Raw genomic sequence first — 21,162 nt, 5'->3', positions numbered from 1 at the left:
GTCTGACTCTTGATTTTGGCTCAGGTCATGAGATCAAGTCCTGCATAGGGTTCTGCACTCAGTGCGGAATCTGCTTCTCTCCCTCACTCTCTGCCCCTCACCCTGCTCATGCTGTCTCTAAATAAATACATAAATAAATAAATCTTTCTTAAAAAATAAATAAACATAAAGGTAAATATGGTCGTGTCAGGATGGCTAAGTGGTCTAAGGCACCAGACTCAAGTACCTGCTTCATAAAGGTAAATGAAATTAAAGAGCTTCTTTCAGCTGTGACACACAAAATCTAAGCAAAGTTAACGTTTCTACTTTAAAAGGCTTTAAAATTAAAAAAATTTTTTAAACCTGCTTATGTGATTGAAAATAATTTAATTACACTACCTAGAAGCATAAATACGAAGGATAAAAAAATAGATGAAAGGAATGCCAGAAGAATGCCAGAAGAAAGGATAAAAAAATAGATGAAAGGAATGCCAGAAGAACGTACGCTAAAGGATGCAATGAAAAGCATGACAGCTGAAAAGCAGGAAAGGAGAAAGGATTAGATAAAGAAGTGCACAGAAAGCTCTCTTAGATACTTTCCATGTAGAAAAGAAATGAACTCAAAAGTGCTAAGGGGCAGAGAGTGAAGAATAATTTGAACAGTGTCAAGTGGCATCAAAGAGTGAAATTTCAATCTGAAACTATGCCCAAGGAACAAGAGTGGTCTAAGCAACCTAGGGACTGGGATTACAGGAGTATATCAGATGGCTGGTGATTGAAAAAATTAATAGCCAAAAGACTTAAGAACCAAGCTCTGTGAGCTAGTTTAAATAACATAGGACTAGGCAGTATGGGTATAACATATGATAAGATTGACAAACAAAATTGGGTTTTTTATTCCAGGCTGAACGTAGTGTGGGAACTAAAGCATCTTACATATTACATAGCAAGTGTTCAATAAAGACTTGAGGAAACAAAGACTAAATCTAATAATAGAACACCAAAATGATTTCAAGGGCATTCAGGTAAAGAATAACCATACTTCTTGTGAACAACAGAAAAGAACCTGACACCCACTTAACACCTGCTTTTCAACCACGTTTCGAAGAACCACTATATGCCTGGGACTTAGGCCCCAGCAATACAGGGGCCTTGCTCTCATGGAGCAAACTTTCGATTGGGGGAGTGCGGTAGAAGGAGAGAGAAAGAAACAAAAAATAAATATGAATAATAAGTTCTACAAAACTAATCTGACAGCATGATTTATATAATGGGTTTGAAATGGAAGGCCTTTCTGAAAAGGTGGTATTTAGGCTACAAACCAAATGACATGAAGGAGCTAGGTTAAGCATGCAAAGCTCTATAGGTATGTTGTCAAGAGGTCTGACAAATGCAACTATATATAAACAGGTACTAAAGATCTCTGCACAAGTGAACAGGGAGAGGCCTTTCTAGACAACTAGTAAGGCTCAGAAGAAAAAAAAAAATACGCAGGAAGTAATGTGTTCACAATAGCAGCTCATGGATGACAAATACTTTCTTCAAGGAATCCAATAGTTTTGAATGATTAAGAAGACTAAATATTCCTTAGTGAACAGGATGTTTTGACAGTAATAGAAAGGTTGAATAGAACTACAGAAAGTTAATAAAATGACCTCTCCAAATTTTATCTTACCTCAGCTTTTAAAAATTGAAGTATAACTGACAGAAAATTGCCAAAAAAAAATAAGTGTGCAGCTTCAAAAACAGACACATAGATCAATGGAACAGAATAGAGAGCCCAGAAATGGACCCTCAACTCTACGGTCAACTAATCTTCGACAAAGCAGGAAAGAATGTCCAATGGAAAAAAGACAGTCTCTTCAACAAATGGTGTTGGGAAAATTGGACAGCCACATGCAGAAGAATGAAACTGGACCATTTCCTTACACCACACACAAAAATAGACTCCAAATGGTTGAAAGACCTAAATATGAGACAGGAGTCCATCAAAATCCTAAAGGAGAACACAGGCAGCAACCTCTTCAACCTTAGCTGCAGCAACTTCTTCCTAGAAACATCACCAAAGGCATGGGAAGCAAGAGCAAAAATGAACTATTGGGACCTCATCAAGATAAAAAAGCTTTTGCACAGCAAAAGAAACAGTCAACAAAACCAAAAGACAATCAACAGAATGGGAGAAGATATTTGCAAATGACATATCAGATAAAGGGCTAGTATTCAAAATCTATAAAGAACTTTTTTTTTTTTTTTTAATATTTTATTTATTTTGACAGAGAGAGACACAGCGAGAGAGGGAACACAAGCAGGGGGAGTGGGAGAGGGAGAAGCAGGCTTCCCGCCGAGCAGGGAGCCCAATGTGGGGCTCGATCCCAGGACTCTGGGATCATGACCTGAGCCGAAGGCAGACGCTTAACGACTGAGCCACCCAGGCGCCCCTATAAAGAACTTCTTAAACTCAACACCCAAAGAACAAATGATCCAATCAAGAAATGGGCAGAAGACATGAACAGACATTTCTCCAAAGAAGACATCCAAATGGCCAACAGACACATGAAAAAGTGCTCAACATCGCTCGGCATCAGGGAAATCCAAATCAAAACCTCAATGAGATACCACCTCACACCAGTCAGAATGGCTAAAATTAACAAGTCAGGAAATGACAGATGTTGGCGGGGATGAGGAGAAAGGGGAACCCTCCTACACTGTTGGTGGGAATGCCAGCTGGTGCAGCCACTCTGGAAAACAATATGGAGGTTCTTCAAAAAGTTGAAAATAGAGCTACCATACAACCCAGCAATTGCACTACTGGGTATTTACCCCAAGATACAAATGTAGGGATCCGAAGGGGTTCGTGCACCCCAATGTTTATAGCAGCAATGTCCACAATAGCAAACTGTGGAAAGAGCCAAGATGTCCACCGACAGATGAACGGATAAAGAAAATGTGGTATATATATATAATGGAATATTACGCAACCATCAAAAGGAATGAAATCTTGCCATTTCCAATGACGTGGATGGAACTGCAGGGTGTTATGCTGAGCGAAATAAGTCAATCAGAGAAAGACATGTATCATATGACCTCACTGATATGAGGAATTCTTAATCTCAGGAAACAAACTGAGGGTTGCTGGAGTGGTGGGGGGTGGGAGGGATGGGGCGGCAGGGATGGGGCGGCTGGGTGATAGACATTGGGGAGGGCATGTGCTATGGTGAGCGCTGTGAATTGTGTAAGACTGTTGAATCACAGATCTGTACCTCTAAAACAAATAATACATTATATGTTAAAAAAAAAACAAGAAGAAGAAAAAAAGATTGCAAGAAGGGAAGAATGAAGGGGGGGAAATCGGAAGGGGAGATGAACCATGAGAGATGATGGACTCTGAAAAACAAACTGAGGGTTCTAGAGGGGAGGGAGGTGGGAGGATGGGTTAGTCTGGTGATGGGTATTAAAGAGGGCACATTCTGCATGGAGCACTGGGTGTTATATGCAAATAATGAATCATGGAACACTACATCAAAAACTAATGATGTAATGTATGGTGATTAACATAACATAAAAAAAAAAGCTTCTGCACAGCAAAAGAAACAATCAATAAAATAAAGAGGCAACCTAAAAAAAAAAAATGAACCATTGGAACTTAATCAAGATAAAAAGCTTTTGCACAGCAAAGGAAACAGTCAACAAAACCAAAAGACACCGGACAGAATGGGAGAAGATATTTACAAATGACATATCAGATAAAGGGCTAGTATCCAAAATCTATAAAGAACTTATCAAACTCGGGCACCTGGGTGGCTCAGTTGTTAAGCATCTGCCTTCGGCTCAGGTCATGATCCCAGGGTCCTGGGATCAAGTCCCACATCGGGCTCCCTGCTCAGCGGGAAGCCTGCTTCTCCCTCTCCCACTCCCCCTGCTTGTGTTCCTGCTCTCACTGTCTCTCTCTCTGTCAAATAAATAAATAAAATCTTAAAAAAAAAAAAAAAACTTATCAAACTCAACACCCGAAGAACAAATAATCCAATCAAGACATGGGCAGAAGACATCCACATGGCCAACAGACACATGAAAAAGTGCTCAACATCGCTCGGCATCAGGGAAATCCAAATCCAAACCTCAATGAGATACCACCTCACACCAGTCAGAATGGCTAAAATTAACAAGTCAGGAAATGACAGATGTTGGCGAGGATGTGGAGAAAGAAACCTATACTGTTGGTGGGAATGCCAGCTGGTGCAGCCACTCTGGAAAACAGTATTGAGGTTCCTCAAAAAGTTGAAAATAGAACTACCATTAGACCCAGCAATTGCACTACTGGGTATTTACCCCAAAGATACAAATGTAGTGATCCAAAGGGGTACATGCATCCCAATGTTTATAGCAGCAATGTCCACAATAGCCAAACTATCAAACAGCCAAGATGTCCATCAACAAATGAATGGATAAAGAAGATGTTGTGTATATATATACAATGGAATATTATGCAGCCATCAAAAAAAATGAAATCTTGCCATTTGCAACAACGTGGATGTAACTAGAGGGTATTATGCTAAGCGAAATAAGTCAGAGAAAGACATGTATCATATGATCTCAAAGATATGAGGAATTCTTTATCTCAGGAAACAAACTGAGGATTGCTGGAGTGGTGGGGGGTGGGAGGGATGGGGTGGTTGGGTGATAGACACTGGGGAGGGTATGTACTATGGTGAGCGCTGTGAATTGTCTAAGACTGTTGAATCACAGACCTGTACCTCTGAAACAAATAATACATTATATGTTAAAAAAAAAAAAAAAAAGTAGGAAGGGAAAAATGAAGGGGGTAAATCAGAGGGGGAGACGAACCATTAGAGACTATGGACTCTGAGAAACAAACTGAGGGTTCTAGAGGGGAGAGGGTGGGGGGATGGCTTAGCCTGGTGATGGGTATTAAAGAGGGCAAGTATTGAATGGAGCACTGGGTGTTATACGCAAACAATGAATCATGGAACACTACATCAAAAACTAATGATGTAATGTATGGTGATTAACATAACAATAAAATAAAATTTTTTAAAAAAAGATGCATTAACCCTTAAAAAGAAAAAAGAAAAATCTGAGAATTCATTACCATCATACCTGCACTATTAGAAATATTAAAGGAAGTTTTTCAAACAACCTTATGATAAGCTCACATGGCAGGAACGGATCTTCCTGTCAACAGCCATGTGAGTGACCCACCTTAGAAGTTGATCTTCAAGTCCCAGCAAGCCTTCAGGAAAATATAACCCCAGCCAGTATCTTTACTACAACCCCATAAGATGCTATGCCAGAACCACCTAGGTAAGCCATTTCCAAATCCCTGGTCCACAGAAACTATGAGATAATAAATGTTTGTTGTTTTAAGCTTCTAAGTTTCAGAGTGATCTGTTACACAGTGATAGATAACTACTGAAAACACTATCAACAATCCAGACTTAACTGACAATAGAACACTATACCCTAAAACAGCTGGACGCTCATTCCATTCTTCATAAAATATGTCCCAGTAAAGTCCTTTTTCCATGTTTAAGAAGCACTGGGATGTTATTAACTCACATAATTATATAGTCAAACATACAGACCTTTGCAAATGATCTACACTGTATACGTTTATCAACATATATGTTAATATACCCACTCTCCATCCCCTCTTCTCTTACTGAACTGTGGCCCTTGAAAACTCATACACTGAAGCCCTAACCCCCAGGGGCACCTGCGTGGCTCAGTCGGTTGAGCATCCAACTCCGTTTCGGCTCAGGTCATGATCTCAAGGTTGTGAGATCGAGCCCCATGTCAGGCTCTGTACTCAGCAGGGAGTCTGCCTGAGATTCTCTCTCCCCTCTACCTTCCCCCCACTCTGTACACACACACTCTCTCTCTCTCTCTAAAATAAATAAATCTTTAAAAAAAATTTTTTTTAAAGCCCTAACCCCCAGTGTGACCATAGTTGGAGATAGGACCTTTGAGGAAGTAAGTAAGGTTAAGTGAGGTCATAGGGTGGGGCCCTAATCCAATACAAGTGGTATCCTTATAAGAGGGAAAAGAGATATGAGGGATACACGGGTACTCAGAGGAAAGACCATGTGAAAATACAGGGAGAAGGCAGTCACCTACAGGCCAAGGGGAGAAGCCTCAGGAGAAACAAAACCTGCCAGCACCTAGATCTTGGACTTCCAGCCTCCAGAACCATGAAAAATAAATTTCTGTTCTTTAAGTTGCCCAGTCTGTGGTATTATGTAATGATAGCAAGCTGACTATATACTCCCTCAGTAGGACACAACTGCCTACACACAATGGAACCAGTCTTATGGCCAGCACTGAAATTAGTTCAGACCTACTGATGGCTTTCCAATACTGACAAGCAGAAAATATCAAAGAATGATACAGATATTATGGATCCATAATGAATATGGATCTTATCAACTTTACGGTACTGAAGCATTTTAAATTGACATTACACAAACTATGTTCACAGACCACAAAGGAATCAAACTGGAAATCAATAAGAGGCATATGTTTAAAAATCCTTAAAATTTGAAAATTAAGTAACACACCTGTAAACAATGCATGGACAAAGAATAAATAAAACTATACTGTGACAATGTTTTTGTACCTATCATATTTGCAAAGACCAAAAGTTATGATATACTATCTTGGCAAGGTACTAAAGCAATGAATATTCTCATTGTACTGAAAGAACATGTAAATTAACATACCAAATATGAGGACAATTTGTAAAAATGTATCAAAAGTATAAATGCACACCCATATGATCCAGTAATTCAAGGGATTAGAGTCAGGACTGCCTAATTTCTAATCTAGAACTCTTTTTCATGATACCTATAAGAATATTTTCTCAAGGCACAAAGAAAGAATTTTCTTATGGTGTCCAAGTGAAAGAGATAAGCTGTAAGATGTAGCCTAGGAATAATAAAATATTGTAACTCCCATAGTTTTCAAAAGCTTGAACAATCAAGGAGAAAGTCAAAATCAGAGCTAATTCAAAAAAATCCTACCAAGCAGGAAGGAAAGACTGGCACCTGGACAGGGAGCACAGTCTAGGGACCCACCCAATCACGGTTGATTACGGACCTAACCTGTGGCCCCACCCGATCACAGAGTTCAACTAGCTACATCACTCAGCCAGGGCGTACAGCCTGTGACTCTACCCAACCAGAGGAGATTATGGAGCCCAGGCAATGGCCCCGCCTGATCACAGAACCCAGTCAGCAGCCCCACCTAAATGTAGACTCATTTGACAGTAGAACCCAGCCAGTGGACCCCTCTCAACTTCAGAGCACAAGCAGTGGCCCCCACCCAACCAAACACCCAGAAAGGAAATGCTGCCTGCCAGTGGACAGTATCAGATGACCCATCCAGAATCCCAGGCTGGGCTGACTGAAGAAAATCTTTCCCTTCCAAAGTGAACTTGTAAATACTGGAAGAGGAGACCACTTCTTCAAATGCACAGATACCAATGCAAGAACAGAAGGATCAAGAAGAATCAGGTATACCTGACACTACCCAAGGAAATCAATAAAGTTCCAATAACTGACCATGAAGAAACAGAGCTGAACTAAATGACAAAGAATTCAGAATAATCCTCTTAAATAAGTTCTATGAACTACAAGAAAACCCAGATAGACAAGCAAAAATAGGAGGAAAATACATGAATAAAGTAAGTTCAAGAAGAAATAAAAATCATTTTAAAAACAAATTCTTGTCCTGAAGAAAACAACTTAACTGAAAAATTCAATAGAACTCTTCAACAGCAGACTTCACCAAGAAGAAAGAATCCATGAACACAAAGACAGGTCATTTGAAATTATCCAGTCAGAGAAGCAAAAGAAGAAAAGAATGATAAAGAGTGAAGAAAGGTACAGGACTCCTAAGATACCACACAAACAACATACACATTATGGGAATCACAAAAGGAGAAAATAGAGAAGGAGACCAAAAGTCTGTTTAAAGAAATAATGGCTGAAAACATCCCAAATTTGGGGAAACAAATGGACATTAAGACTCAGGAAGCCCTAGAGTCCCTAAACAGGTTGAGCCCAAAAAGGGCTACACTGAGACACATTTTAATTAAGTTATCAAAAGTCAAAGACAAAGAAAAATTTGAAAGCAGCAAGAGAAAACAACTCACCATACAAGCGAACCCCCATTAAGTCTATAAAAAAATTTCTCGGCAGAAATCTTGCAAGCCAGGAGAGAGTCGGATGATATAGTCAAAATACTGAAAGAAAAAACTGCCAACTGAGAATACTATACCCAGCAAAACTGCCCTTCAGAAATGAAGGAGGGGGCACCTGGGTGGCTCAGTCAGTTAAGCGTCTGCATCCGGCTCAGGTCATGAGGCCAGGGTCCTGGGATCAAGCTCCCAGTTCATCAGGGAGTCTGCTTCTCCCTCTGCCCCTACCCCCTGCTCATGCACTCACTCTCTCTCTCTTGCTCTCAAATAAATAAAATCTTTTAAAAAAGAAAGAAATGAAAGAGAAATAAAGACTTTCCCAAATAAAAAAAAGCTGAGAAAATTCACCACCCCTACATAACACTTAAAGGAAATGCTAAAGAGAATTCTTAAAGCTGAAATGAAAGGATGCTAATTAATAATGTGAAAATATAGGAATGTATAAAACTCACCAGCAAAGATAAATATACAAAGTAAGATTCTCTAATAAAGGAAATACAGGAATGTATAAAGAAAATATAGGAATGTATAAAACTCACCAGCAATATACAAAGTAAGATTCTCTAATACTGCAAAGGTAGTATGCAAATCACTTTCAACTCTTGCATAAAAGTTAAAAAATGAACATACCAAAAATAACTATAACTACAATAATTAAAAAGATATAAAATGTAATATCAATAATCTAAATGTGAGAGGGAGAAATGTAGAACTACAGAGTTTTAGGTTGTTACCAACTTTAAAAAGGTTGTTCTAAGATATTTTATGTCAGTCTCATGGTAACCACAACAGAAGAACCTGTGGTAGGTATACAAAAAAGTTAAGACAAACAAATCAAAGCATGTCATCACAAAAACTCATCAAATCACAAAGGAAGAGAGAAGAATGGAACTATAAGAGTCAAAAAGCAATTAACAAAACAGCAACAAAGTCCTTACCTATCAACAAATACTAAATGTAAATGGATTAAATTCTCCAATCAGAAGTCCTAGAGAAGCTGGATGGATTTTAAAAATCCAACGACATGCTGCCTACAAGGAACTCATGTTAGCTTAATGGGGCACACATAAGCTGGAAGGGATGGAAAAGATACCCCAAGTAAATGGTAGCTAAGAGAGAGCAAAAGTGGCTGCCATTACATCAGATAAAATAGACTTTAAGTCCAAAATGGTCACAAGAGAAAAAAAAAAAAAAAGGTTATTACATAATGATAAGGGATCAACTCATCAAGAAGATACAACAATTGTAAATATTTATGTATCTAAACATCAGAGCACCTAAATATGTAAAAGAAGCAGTAACACAACTGAAAAAAAAAATAAATAAACAGCAATACAATAATAAGGGACTGTGATACTCTACTCTTAACAATGGATAGATCATCCAGTAACAGACACATACAGAACATTCCATCCAACAGCAGCAGAATACACATCCATCTCAAGACAGAACATTCTCCCAGAAAGATATGTTAAGCCACAAAACAAATCTTAACAAATTCAAGCAGACTGAAATTACATCTTTTCTGAACACAATGAAAACTATAAAACAAGAAATCAAAATCAGGAGAGAAACTGCTATTCTCACAAATATGGGAAAATAGACAATACACTCCTGAACAAACAATAGGTCAAAGAAGAAAGGAAAATCAAAAAAATATCTTGAAACAAATTAAAATGGAAACACAACAAACCAAAACCTACAAGAAGCTAAAAAAGCAGTTCCAATTGGAAAATTTATAGCTATAAATGCCTACATTAAGGAAAAAGAAAGATTACAAAAGGAAGGAAGGAAGGGAGGGAAGGAGGGAGGGAGGGAGGGAGGGAGGGAGGGAGGGAGGAAGGAAGGAAGGAAGGAAGGGAGGAACTAAGTCCAAAGCTAGCAGAAGAAAGAAAATAGAATAGAGCAGAAAGAAATGAAATAAAGAATGAAAAATCAATAGAAAAGAACAAACAAACTTAGACTTGGTTTTTTGAAAAGATAAACAAAACTGCTTTAGCTAGACTCATCACGAAAAAAAGAAAAATGACTCAAATTAATAAAATTATAAATGAAAGAGGAGAAATTACAACTGGTACTGGTACCACAGAAATACAAAGGATCATAAGAGGCTACTATGAACAATTATACACGAACAAATTGGACAACCTAGAAGAAATGGATAAACTCCTAGAAACAAACCATCACCGACGACTAAGTCAATGAAAAAAATGAAAATCTGAACAGACCAAAAACAACAAAGGAGACTGAATCAGTAATCAAATATCTCCCAGCCAAAAAAGCCCAGGACCAGATGGCTTCACTGGTGAATTTTACCAAACATTTAAAGAAGAATTAATGCCAATCCTTCTCAAACTCTTCCAAAACATTGAAGAGGAATGAATACTCTCAAATTCATTTTGCAAGGCTAACATTACTCTGATACCAAAACCAGATAAGGACACTAAAAGAAAGGAAAATTACAGGCCAATATCCCTGATGCATATTGATGCAAAAATTCTCAAAATGCTAGCAAACTGAACTCAACAGCACCTGAAAAGATCAAATCCTACACCATAATCAAGAGGGATTTATCCCTGGGATTTAAAGATGGTTCAACATATGCAAATCAGTGTTAACACCACATTCACAGAATGAAGGCTAAAGATCATATGATAATCTCAAAAGATGCAGAAAAAGCAAAGCACAAAAGTCAACATCTGTTTCATGATAAAAACTCAACAAACTGAGTACAGAGGAAATATATTTCAACATAATAAAAGTTATATATGACAAGTCCACAGCCAACATCATATTGAATGGTGAAAAACTGAAAACTTTTCTTTAAAATCAGGAACAAGATGTAGGTGCCTATTATCATCACTTCTACTCAACATAGCACTGGAAGTCCTAATTGCAACAACTAGGCAAGAAAAAGAAATAAAAGGCATCCAAATCAGAAAGAAAGAAGTGAAATTATCTCTGTTTACAGATGACATATTATATACAGAAAACCCTAAAAAACTATTAGAATATTACTAGTCACGGGACACAAATCAACATACAAAAGTCAACTTCATTTTTATATACTAACAATGAACTATATGAAAGAAAAATAAGGAAAGAAATGCCATTTACAATAGTATCCAAAACAATAAAATATGTAAGAATAAATTTAACCAAGGAGGTGAAAGATCTGTGCACTGAAAACTATAAAATAGTGATGAAAGAAACTGAAGAAGAAACAAATAAATGGAAGGAAAGATATCCCATGTTCATGGACAGGAAGAATTAATATTGTTAAAATGTCTATACTAGAAAAACCAACTTATAGAATCAATGCAATCCCTACCAAAATTCCAATAGTATTTTTTTAAGGAAATAGAAAAAAAGCCCAAAGTTCATATGAAATCACAAAAGACCCTAAATAGCCTAAGCAACCTAGAGAAAGAAGAACAAAGCTGGAGACATCACACTTTCTAATTTCAAACTGTATTTCAAAGCTATAGTAACCAAAATGGTGTGGCACTGGCATAAAAACAGACATACAGGGGCGCCTTGGCAGCTCAGTCGTTAAGCGTCTGCTTTCAGCTCAGGTCATGATCCCAGGGTCCTGGGATCAAGCCCCATGTTGGGCTCCCTGCTCAGCAGGAAGCCTGCTTCTCCCTCTCACACTCCTCTTGCTTGTGTTCCCTCTCTCACTGTCTCTGTCAAATAAATAAATAAAATCTTAAAAAAATAAAAATAAAAATAAAAAATGGGCAAAGGAATAGTATAGACATTTTTCCAAAGACAACATACAAATGGCCAACATGTACATGAAAAGGTGCTCAACATCAATAATCATAGGAAATGTAAATCAAAACCACAATGAGGTAGGTCACCTCATTTCTGTTAGTACAGCTTTTATCCAAAAAACAAGAGATAACAAGTGTTGGCAAAGATGTAAAGAAAAGAGGACTCCTGTTTACTGCTGGTGGGAATATAAATTGGTACATGCAAAAATGTTCACTGCAGCCCTGTGGAAACAATAAAAAAATGTAAAGCATCTAATTGTCCCTTAGCAAAGAAATAGATCGCCAAGCCATGGTTTAATCATACCACAGAATACTTAGTAGCAGTTAGAAATGAATGAACTAGTCCATATTAGTAACTTGGTAAGTGAAAAAGGCAAGCTTCAAAAAGATTCATATAACTTATGTGCAATTTTAACACTAAAACAATCATATTTTGTTTGAATGTAGCAAAAGTACAAAACATGCATGGATTTTCACACAGGAATTTCAGGGTAATGGTAAGCCCTGGGGAGGGAAAGAGAAAGGAAGGGAGAAGATGACCCTTAGTTCTTTGTTCAAAAAAAGCTCTATAGCAAATAGGGCAAAAGGTTAACATCTATTAATCTCAGTGGTGAGTACAAAGCTATCTTTTGTATTACTTTTGTACCTTTCTATATATTGAAAATGTTTCATGGTTGAAAATAGTTTCAATGGGTTTTATATAACATAAAATTGATTAGAAAAAATAATTACAATCTAATAAGACTTCCAAATTGCTGTGCTGTAGTTAAACCTTATTACAATGAAGATGACTAGAGATTACCCTTCCAGCTCAAGTAGACTCTTCTACACTAAGAATTTGTCTATACTATTTCTGGTAAACTAGCAATGAGAAAAAAAGGTAAAATGAACACAGAAAAGTGAACAAAAAATTTCTTCAACTCCTTCCTCCAAGCTCTTGAATCATGAGAAATGTTGTGTTCCCTTGCTTGAATTCGTGACCTGAGTCAGATGGATATTGCAGTAGAGAAAATTCCAGATTCATAGGGAAGAAAATTTCACAAGTAATCCATGTAAATACATGGATATATATATAAATAATTTAAGACATTAGTTCTAACACCCTCCCTACAAAATCAGGAAACACAAAATATGATACAATTGACCAATTTACTAAAACTCTAAATATGTGTGAGAGGATATAAATAAAAGAGGTAGATATGGCACAGGTCTTTATCATCAAATCTTTATTGAAAGTTTTTATTTGTAGAGATATAACCTAGAGATGACAAAAAATGTTATAATTCAGAATCAAATCCTGCAATATGGTTTCACGGTGTACTTATGTTACAGGAGTGTTGCCCCTACAGATGAGCATGACAGTGAAAGTAAAACTTGCCACCAGACTTTGCAGAAGATACAACATGAACACAGCATGAAACTTCAAGGACAGGAATATATATACTGGTTAAAGAAATAATGGAGGATCCCACTGCAATGGAGATTATAAGGTTGGCAGTGCAGGGAGAGGCCACATGTGAGTTTAGGTGATCCTTGAAACTTTAAGAGTAGTCTAGAAAGAACTCTCACTAGAATATGAAGGATACTACAATTAGAATATCGCCATTTTGCAAACCCTAATAAAAATACGGATCTGGACAATAATAATCAATAGCTACTAAATCTTTAACAAGATAGGGAACTTTATAATAAATGAATCATACTGACAAATCTGAGCCCATTGATTAATCCTAGCATTAACTAAAGGAGAGACAAGGAAACATTCTGTAGCTCTTGATATGATCCAACAGGAAGTATAAAACCACTACGAAGTTTCCTTGCTAAACAAAACAAAACAAAAAAATAGAATCTAAAATTTGATCAAGACTATATCCCAACCACTGGTTTACAGGAAATAATAGGCAGAGGAACAAGTTAACATCACATCTCAGAGATGCAATCAGTAATACCCAGAATGCGGGTTCCTTCAACAAGTAAATTACAGAGACCAAAAAAAAAGGAGGAGGGTGCTGAAGGGGGTATAACATAAAAGAGTCCTAAGAGATATAACAACCAAACACAATATGAGGGCCTTGTTTGAATCCTAATTCTAAATCAACCCTAAGAAATCATTCATGAAAGAACTGGGAAAATCTGAACATTCACTGGATATTTGAAGACTTTAAGAATAATTGTGAATATTTTAGGTGTGGTAAATGGTACTGTGGTTGTTCTTTTAATTGTGATAAAATATACATAAAACTTACTGTTTTAACCTTTTTTTAAGTGTACAGTTCAGTAATATTAAGAGCATTCACACCGTTGCGCAGCCATCACCACAATCCATCTCAAGAACTTTTTCATCTTCCCAAATTGAAACTCTGTACCCATTACACAATAACTCCCCACCCCCATCTCCCTCCAGCCCCTGGCAACTAGCATTCTACCTTCTGTCTCTAAAATTAAACTACTGCAGGTACGTCATAAAAACAGAATCATACAATATTTTTCCTTTGTATCTAGCTTATTTCACTTAGCATAATGTCTTCAAGGATCATCCCTACTGCAGCATGTGTCTGAACTCCACTCCTTTTAAAGGCTGAGTAACATTCCATCTTATGTATATACCACATTTTGCTTACCCATTCATCTGTCAATGGACATTTGGGTTATGTTTTATTTTTAAGAGTTCACATCTCTTTACTGAGGTACATACTCAAATATTTATAAATTAAATTATAAGACAGCTGAGATTTGCTTCAAAATACTCCAGTTTGGAAAGACAGGGCAATGAAACAATATATCACTTCTCACTTAACAGATTAACAAAGATTAAAAAACTGATAATACCATATATATTGGCCAAGATGTGGGGAAACATGCTCTTTCATTCATTGTTGGTAGAGTATAAATTCATGTCTTTGGAGGACTCTATCAAAGTTTAAAATGTACATTTACTTTAACCAAGATAATAACTTCTAGAAATTTATCCTGACCCATGTGCTCACCCATATACACAAAGAAGAGTATACAAGCATACTGACTGCAACAATGTTTATAATAGCCCAAGACTGGAAACAATTTAAATGTCTATCAGTAGGGAAATGACAGCATAAATTACAGGAAAAAAATATAAAAGTGCAATGAAATACAATTTAACTGTAAAAAAAAATGAAATGGTTCTATGTACACTAATAAGAGACAGGGTCCAATAATTATGTTAAGGGGGAAAAAGCCAGGTACAGAAGAGTATACACTATTTAACCAGACATTCACTGCTTCCATTTCTGGCACTGCCACAGACCAAACAAATCTAAAAATTTCCCACAACAAAAGAGCTACAATTGCAGAGTAAATGATAATTAACATCTTTTAAATGTATACCTAAGCTTAAAATAAAGGAAATCTATCACTGAGGAATGGGCTAGAGGAAAGAGGAACACTTACTTTTTACTTTATCCACTTATTTTTTTTTTTTTAAAGATTTTATTTATTTATTTGACACAGAGAGAGAGAGAGAGAGGAATCACAAGTAGGCAGAGTGGCAGGGAGCGGCAGAGGGAGAAGCAGGCTCCCCGCCGAGCAAGGAGCCCGACGGAGGACTCAATCCCAGGACCCTGGGATCATGACCTGAGCCGAAGGCAGATGCCCAACGACTGAGCCACCCAGGCACCCCTCACTTATTTTTTTTTTTTAAGATTTTATTTATTTATCTGAGAGAGAGAAAGCATGAGCTATGCAGAGGGATCATGATCCAAACCGAAGGCAGACGCTAAACTGACTAAGCCACGCAGGTGCCCCTCCACATATTTTTATGTTGTAACCAATATGTATTACTTTTGAAATTAAAAAAGAAATTATCGGGGCACCTGGGTGGCTCAGTCGTTAAGCATCTGCCTTGGGCTCAGGTCGTGATCCCAGGGTCCTGGGATAGAGCCCCACATCGGGCTCCCTGCTCTGCGGGAAGCCTGCTTCTCCCTCTCCCACTCCCCCTGCTTGTGTTCCCTCTCTCACTGTGTCTCTCTCTGTCAAACAAATAAATAAAATCTTAAAAAAAAAAAAAAAGAAAGAAATTATCCCTAAAGCACTCTCAAAAAGGATGCTATGGCTTTAATAATCAATAAATAATCAATTTAATAATCAATCAATGAATAACTAAACCAATGTAATCAAAGTTAAATATATTCTGTCCATGCCAGGGTAGTCCAGCTTTGCCCACCAGGAACACTGCTATAATTTGTTGATGATTTCCAGTTCTGAGAAGGTTCCAGAGGCAGCCTTTTAACCTGCACTACTGGCTAACATCACCTAAGTCTCTCCAGGCAGTAGATTAGGTGCGTAGCCCAGAATTATTCTATCCAACCCAGAGAGTTGTAAAAATGTCAGAATTTTCACACGGCCACAATACATTTATTGTTTACTCTTGCCCTTTATGAAATTGGACATGGTAACTGCTGGCACATACAGGCAATAGCCCTGCATTTCAGATAGGCAATAATAATTATTTATCAGTATGTATCAACTCACAGAGGGCTGCCAGACTAGGGGAAAAAATAAAAATCTACCAGATGTCAGTGAAGGCAAATGCTGTAAGATGAGGATATGCCCTGCAGGAGTACCTTCAGAGAAAACTTGAGATATTTCCACTCCTACACAGAAGCATCACAATTGAGATCAGACTTACAACTCATTCAGACCAACCTGATTATTATAACTGTGTTCCAAAATTCAGGAAAAAATCAATATTATTTCCTACTTTCCCCTTCTTTAGGAGTCCCAAATGCTAACCTCATCTAAGAAGTAAAAATGTCTAAATACCAATAAAGGATTGTTCCAATTCCCGTTTTTAAATCCCTCTTTAAAAAAATTTTTTTTTAAGTTTTTAAAAAGAAAAAGAAAAGGGGTGCCTGGGTGGCTCAGTCGTTAAGCGTCTGCCTTCGGCTTACATCATGATCCCACAGTCCTGGGATCGAGTCCCTCATTGGGTTCCTTGCTCAGCGGGAAGCCTGCGTCTCCCTCTCCCACTCCCCCTGCTTGTGTTCCCTCTCTGGCTGTCTCTCTCTATCAAATAAATAAATAAATAAAATCTTTAAAAAAAAAGAAAAAGAAGCAAAGGCCCAAATAAGAACAGCATATTAGGGACACCTGGGTGGCTCAGTCGTTAAGCATCTGTCTTCAGCTCAGGTCATGATCTCAGGGTCCTGGGATTGAGACCCACATCGGGCTCCCTGCTCAGTGGGGAGTCTGCTTCTCCCTCTGCCTGCCACTCCCCCTGCTTTGTGCTCTCTCTCTCTCTCTGACAAATAAATAAAAATCTTAAAAAATAATAATAAAAAAGAACAGCATAAAAAAACACAGTATTGAACAGAAGTACCCAATAGGAACGCTATTTGTAGAGGCAGTAGAGAGAAATGTTGAGCTGTCACTCTCTGGAGCCAGCAGGCTGGCAGTGGCTTACTACCTGTATAACCCTGAGCAAATTTTTTAAAACTGTGCCCCACTTTCCTCTTCTGTATCATGGGAATAATGACAGTAACAATCTCAGGTTTGTTGAAGATTAAATGAGTTACCTAATGTAAAGCAGTTAATATTTGACTACTGTTTACCACACAGGTGGATAAAAATCCAAAGTGTTAATAACACTCTTTTAATGGGCTGTTGGAACACAAGAAGTCTGATACTTTGCTTAGTACTCAGCCTTATGAAGGGCAATTTGTAAATCCCACCGTTGAGAATTTATCTCACTGATATTTTTGCACAGGTGTAAAAAGACAGGTATAGGGGCATCTGCGTGGCTCAGTTGTTAAGCATCTGCCTTCATCTCAGGTCCTGGGATGTAGCCCCACATTGGGAATCCCTGCTCAGCAGGGAGTCTGCTTCTCCCTCTCCCTCTGTCCCTGCCCCTCCTCGTGCTCTCTCTTGCTCACCCTCTCTCAAATAAATAAATAAAATCTTTAAAAAAAAAAAAAAAAAAACAGGTATACAAGGTTTTTTATTTCATACTGGAAACCCAAATGTCAAATATCAAAAATGACAATAAATAAAGAGTGGCGGGGCACCTGGGTGGCTCAGTCGGTTAAACGTCTGACTCTTGATTTCAGCTTAGGTCATGATCTCAGGGTCATGAGCTAGAGCCCCACAATGGGCTCTGTGCTGGGTATGGAGCCTGCTTAACATTCTCTCTCTCTCTCTCTCTCTCTCTCTCTCTCTCTCTGTGTCTGCCCCTTCCCCGGCTCATGCGCACTCTTTCTTAAAAAGCAAAAACAAAAAATAAAAAAATAAATTTTAAAAAAGTGGCAAATTCATGACATGAACACTATACGGCAGTGTTTTTTGGGGTTTTTTTAGAGTAGGGTGAGTACACTGATTTACTGACGTGGAAAGACCTCTTGGTAAGTGCTTGGTAAGTGAAAAATGCAAGATGTTATGTTACCTTTTGCATGAAAAGAAACTGAATAATCAAAATACATATTCATCCTTGTTTGTTTTTGCACTAAGAGAAAATAGTAACGGTGAGAAGGAACTCGGCAGATAAAAGACAGGATGGGAGGGAAACTTCAAACTGCATCTTTTTATTTTTTCTCTTGCGCTTTTTTAGCTACATGAATATTTTACCTACTCAAATATTAATTTTTTAAAGTATTTTTTAAGTGTAAGGAATACACTTTGGTTCTCAAACATTGGCTGCAATTACTACTACCGTTGTTTTTGTTAGTAGTAGTAGTGATAGTAGTTACAAGCTCAAAATACCTCCTTTCTGAAGCCTTTTTCATACTCCCTCTGCACAGAAGCCTCCTCTAACTCCCACTATTTAAAGAATTTATCATTTTCTCCTCTAGTGTAAGCCGCTTAGGAGGTAGGTCAATGTCTTGTTCATTTTTAATATCCTAGGAGCCTTGCTTGCACCCGGTAGATACAAACATTCTGTAGTAACAGTAACCTACAAGTACTCCAAAGAAGAAAATAGTGACCCTTTCTAAAAGAAGTATGCTCTATCATTAATTATAAGACCGGAAAATTTCAGAACTTGAATAACTGGATTTGCTAACATTCTTTCAACTACTGCCCAGCCAAAATGTCCTCTCTTTCACCAAGTTTTTTTTCTTTTCCCAGGACTTCCCCAGACATTGTTAACATATCCCAAGCCAAGACACTACATGTACCAACTCCTTAACTCACTGCAATCTCTGAAATGCCTTTTATCCTAAGTCCCAACACCCTGGTACATTGCTCCTATCGAAAAAGCATTTGCTGGGCGCCTGTGTGGCTCAGTCGTTAAGCGTCTGCCTTCGGCTCAGGTCATGTTCGGGGGGAAGCCTGCTTCTCCCTCTCCCACTCCCCCTGCTTGTGTTCTTGCTCTTGCTATCTCTCTCTCTGTCAAATAAGTAAGTACAATCTTAAAAAAAAAAGAAAGAAAAGAAAAGAAAAGAAAAAGCATTTGTTGACTGTCTCCTTTTAGATAGAGGTTCACATATTAGTCAGCGAATAAAGTGCCCTTTTAACTGAAGACCTAATACTTGATTCCTAATTCGCTCAGTGTTTTGTTTGTTCTTCTGGTATGTAGGGTGTTCTATAACCGACTGTTCAGTAGCCCAATTCTAGATGTCATTCCGGCACACCAAATACTCCACTGACAGCTCAACAGTCACTTTTCATGCAGGCCCCTCCCCTTCCCTCCTCCCTCAATCCTCATAAGCCCTAGAGCTCCTTCCCCGATACTGACAGACACACTGACAGTTCAGAAGTCCTTCTACCCAAGCTGTCCTCCCCTGCAGCTGCAAGACCACCTCCCCGACTCTTATCATCCTGCGACCCAATTCGCCCCAATACCATCCCCCTCCCAGCCAATCCAAACCACATCATCAGTTTCTTCCCAAGAACCAGGCAGCTTTAAAGCTTTTCCCAGTAAGTACACAATTGACAACTCGACACCAGATTCTCCAAGTAATCCTTTCCTCCTCCTTCCCCTCCTACCCCACGCACTGGCTCTCCTGTCGCTACCACTCACTTGCCCTGGCTTCCCCGAAAATTCACAGCCTCGTTCGGTAAACACGCTCTCCGCTTTCCCCATTCCCTTTCCACCGCTGACAGCTCAGTCACCTCCATCCCCATGTGGCTGCACCCTCCCCCACTCCTTTCCCTTGACAGCTCAGGGTCGGTTCCCAGCCTTCCCCCCGCCCCAGGCCTCCCCAGACCTGACCTGGGCCCCCCGCGGTGCCCCCCGCCCCGCAGGAGGGCTCCACTCACCCACTCTCCCGCATCACGTTGCTGTCCCCGCAGTCACAGGCACCCCCAGCCTGGCTGCGGAACATATTGAAGTCGTGTCCGGTGTGGTCGCCCTGGTGGAAGCACTCCGCGCACAGCGACATGCAGGGGGAGATGCCGCACGTCCGGCAGCGGTAGGCCACGAAGTTGGCTGTCCAGACCAGGCCGCAGAGCGCCGCGGGGTCGTAGGCCCGCACCGCCGCGCAGAACTCGTCGTAGCCTCCGCCGCCCGCCAGAAGGCACTTACACCACTCCAGGGCCTCCTCCTCGGCCGCCCCCGGACCGCCCCCGCCGCCGGCTACCGCCGCCTCCTCGCCGTCCGCAGCCGCGGTCAGCGGCCGCTCGGCGCTCAGCACCCGCTCCAGCAGCGCCTGCAGCTCCTCAGCACCTGCCCTGTTGTCCGGCCGGCTGAGGGCCGCCTTCAGGTGCGCCGCAGTGGCCGCCTTGTCCAGGGCCAGCCCAGGCGCGGGCAGCTCGGGTTGGGGCGGCTGCGGCCCCCCGACGGCCGCCGCGGCCGCCGCCGCCGCCATGATGAGAGCTCAGAATTTGGAGAGCCCAGAGCCGGCGGCTCCTCCCGGGAGGGTGGGGGAATTGACTGCTGCGATTGCTCGGCCCGCCCAACTCTCGCGATACCCCGGAGCCGCCGCGCACCTCCGTCCGCTTCCCCGCCCCTGCACACGCCCCTCGAGCTCCAGGGCTGCTCCCCCCCCTCTCTCGTGGGTCCTCTTCTGTTCCTTACCCCCTCCTCTTGGCTCTCAAAGCTGAGAGCTACTGAGACAAGGGACCCGCCTTTAAAAATATATATATATATGGACAACTTTATATGGACCATATGAAAAATCTTTAAATATGGACATTTTTTTTCTTTATTTACCTGGACTATAGGAATTATACACAGCATCTTTCAGAGGTATTTTAAGCATTTGCATTTCGTTTTGAGATGTAGAT

The 21,162-nt window shown here is 39.6% G+C and overlaps 1 protein-coding gene across 6 annotated transcripts in view; it reads right to left on the bottom strand.

The window, feature by feature from the left end:
* The window catches only part of UBR3 (ubiquitin protein ligase E3 component n-recognin 3), a 230,411-nt gene extending 209,607 nt beyond the window's left edge, over window positions 1–20,804 (bottom strand). For 5 of the 6 annotated variants that reach the window (XM_078070968.1, XM_078070970.1, XM_078070971.1 and 2 more), the window contains exon 1: window positions 20,197–20,804. In XM_078070968.1, the coding sequence (XP_077927094.1) occupies window positions 20,197–20,744 (548 nt within the window). In that variant the 5' untranslated portion in view covers window positions 20,745–20,804. The remainder of the gene's footprint in view (window positions 1–20,196) is intronic. The other variant, XM_036071982.2, reaches the window with a different exon arrangement.
* Between the last annotated feature and the right edge of the window lie 358 nt (window positions 20,805–21,162).

The sequence above is a fragment of the Halichoerus grypus genome, chromosome 4, assembly GCF_964656455.1.
Source record: "Halichoerus grypus chromosome 4, mHalGry1.hap1.1, whole genome shotgun sequence".
NCBI lineage: Eukaryota > Metazoa > Chordata > Mammalia > Carnivora > Phocidae > Halichoerus > Halichoerus grypus.
The sequence above is the reverse complement of the archived record's forward strand: the minus strand, read 5'-3'. Positions and strand labels throughout refer to the sequence as shown.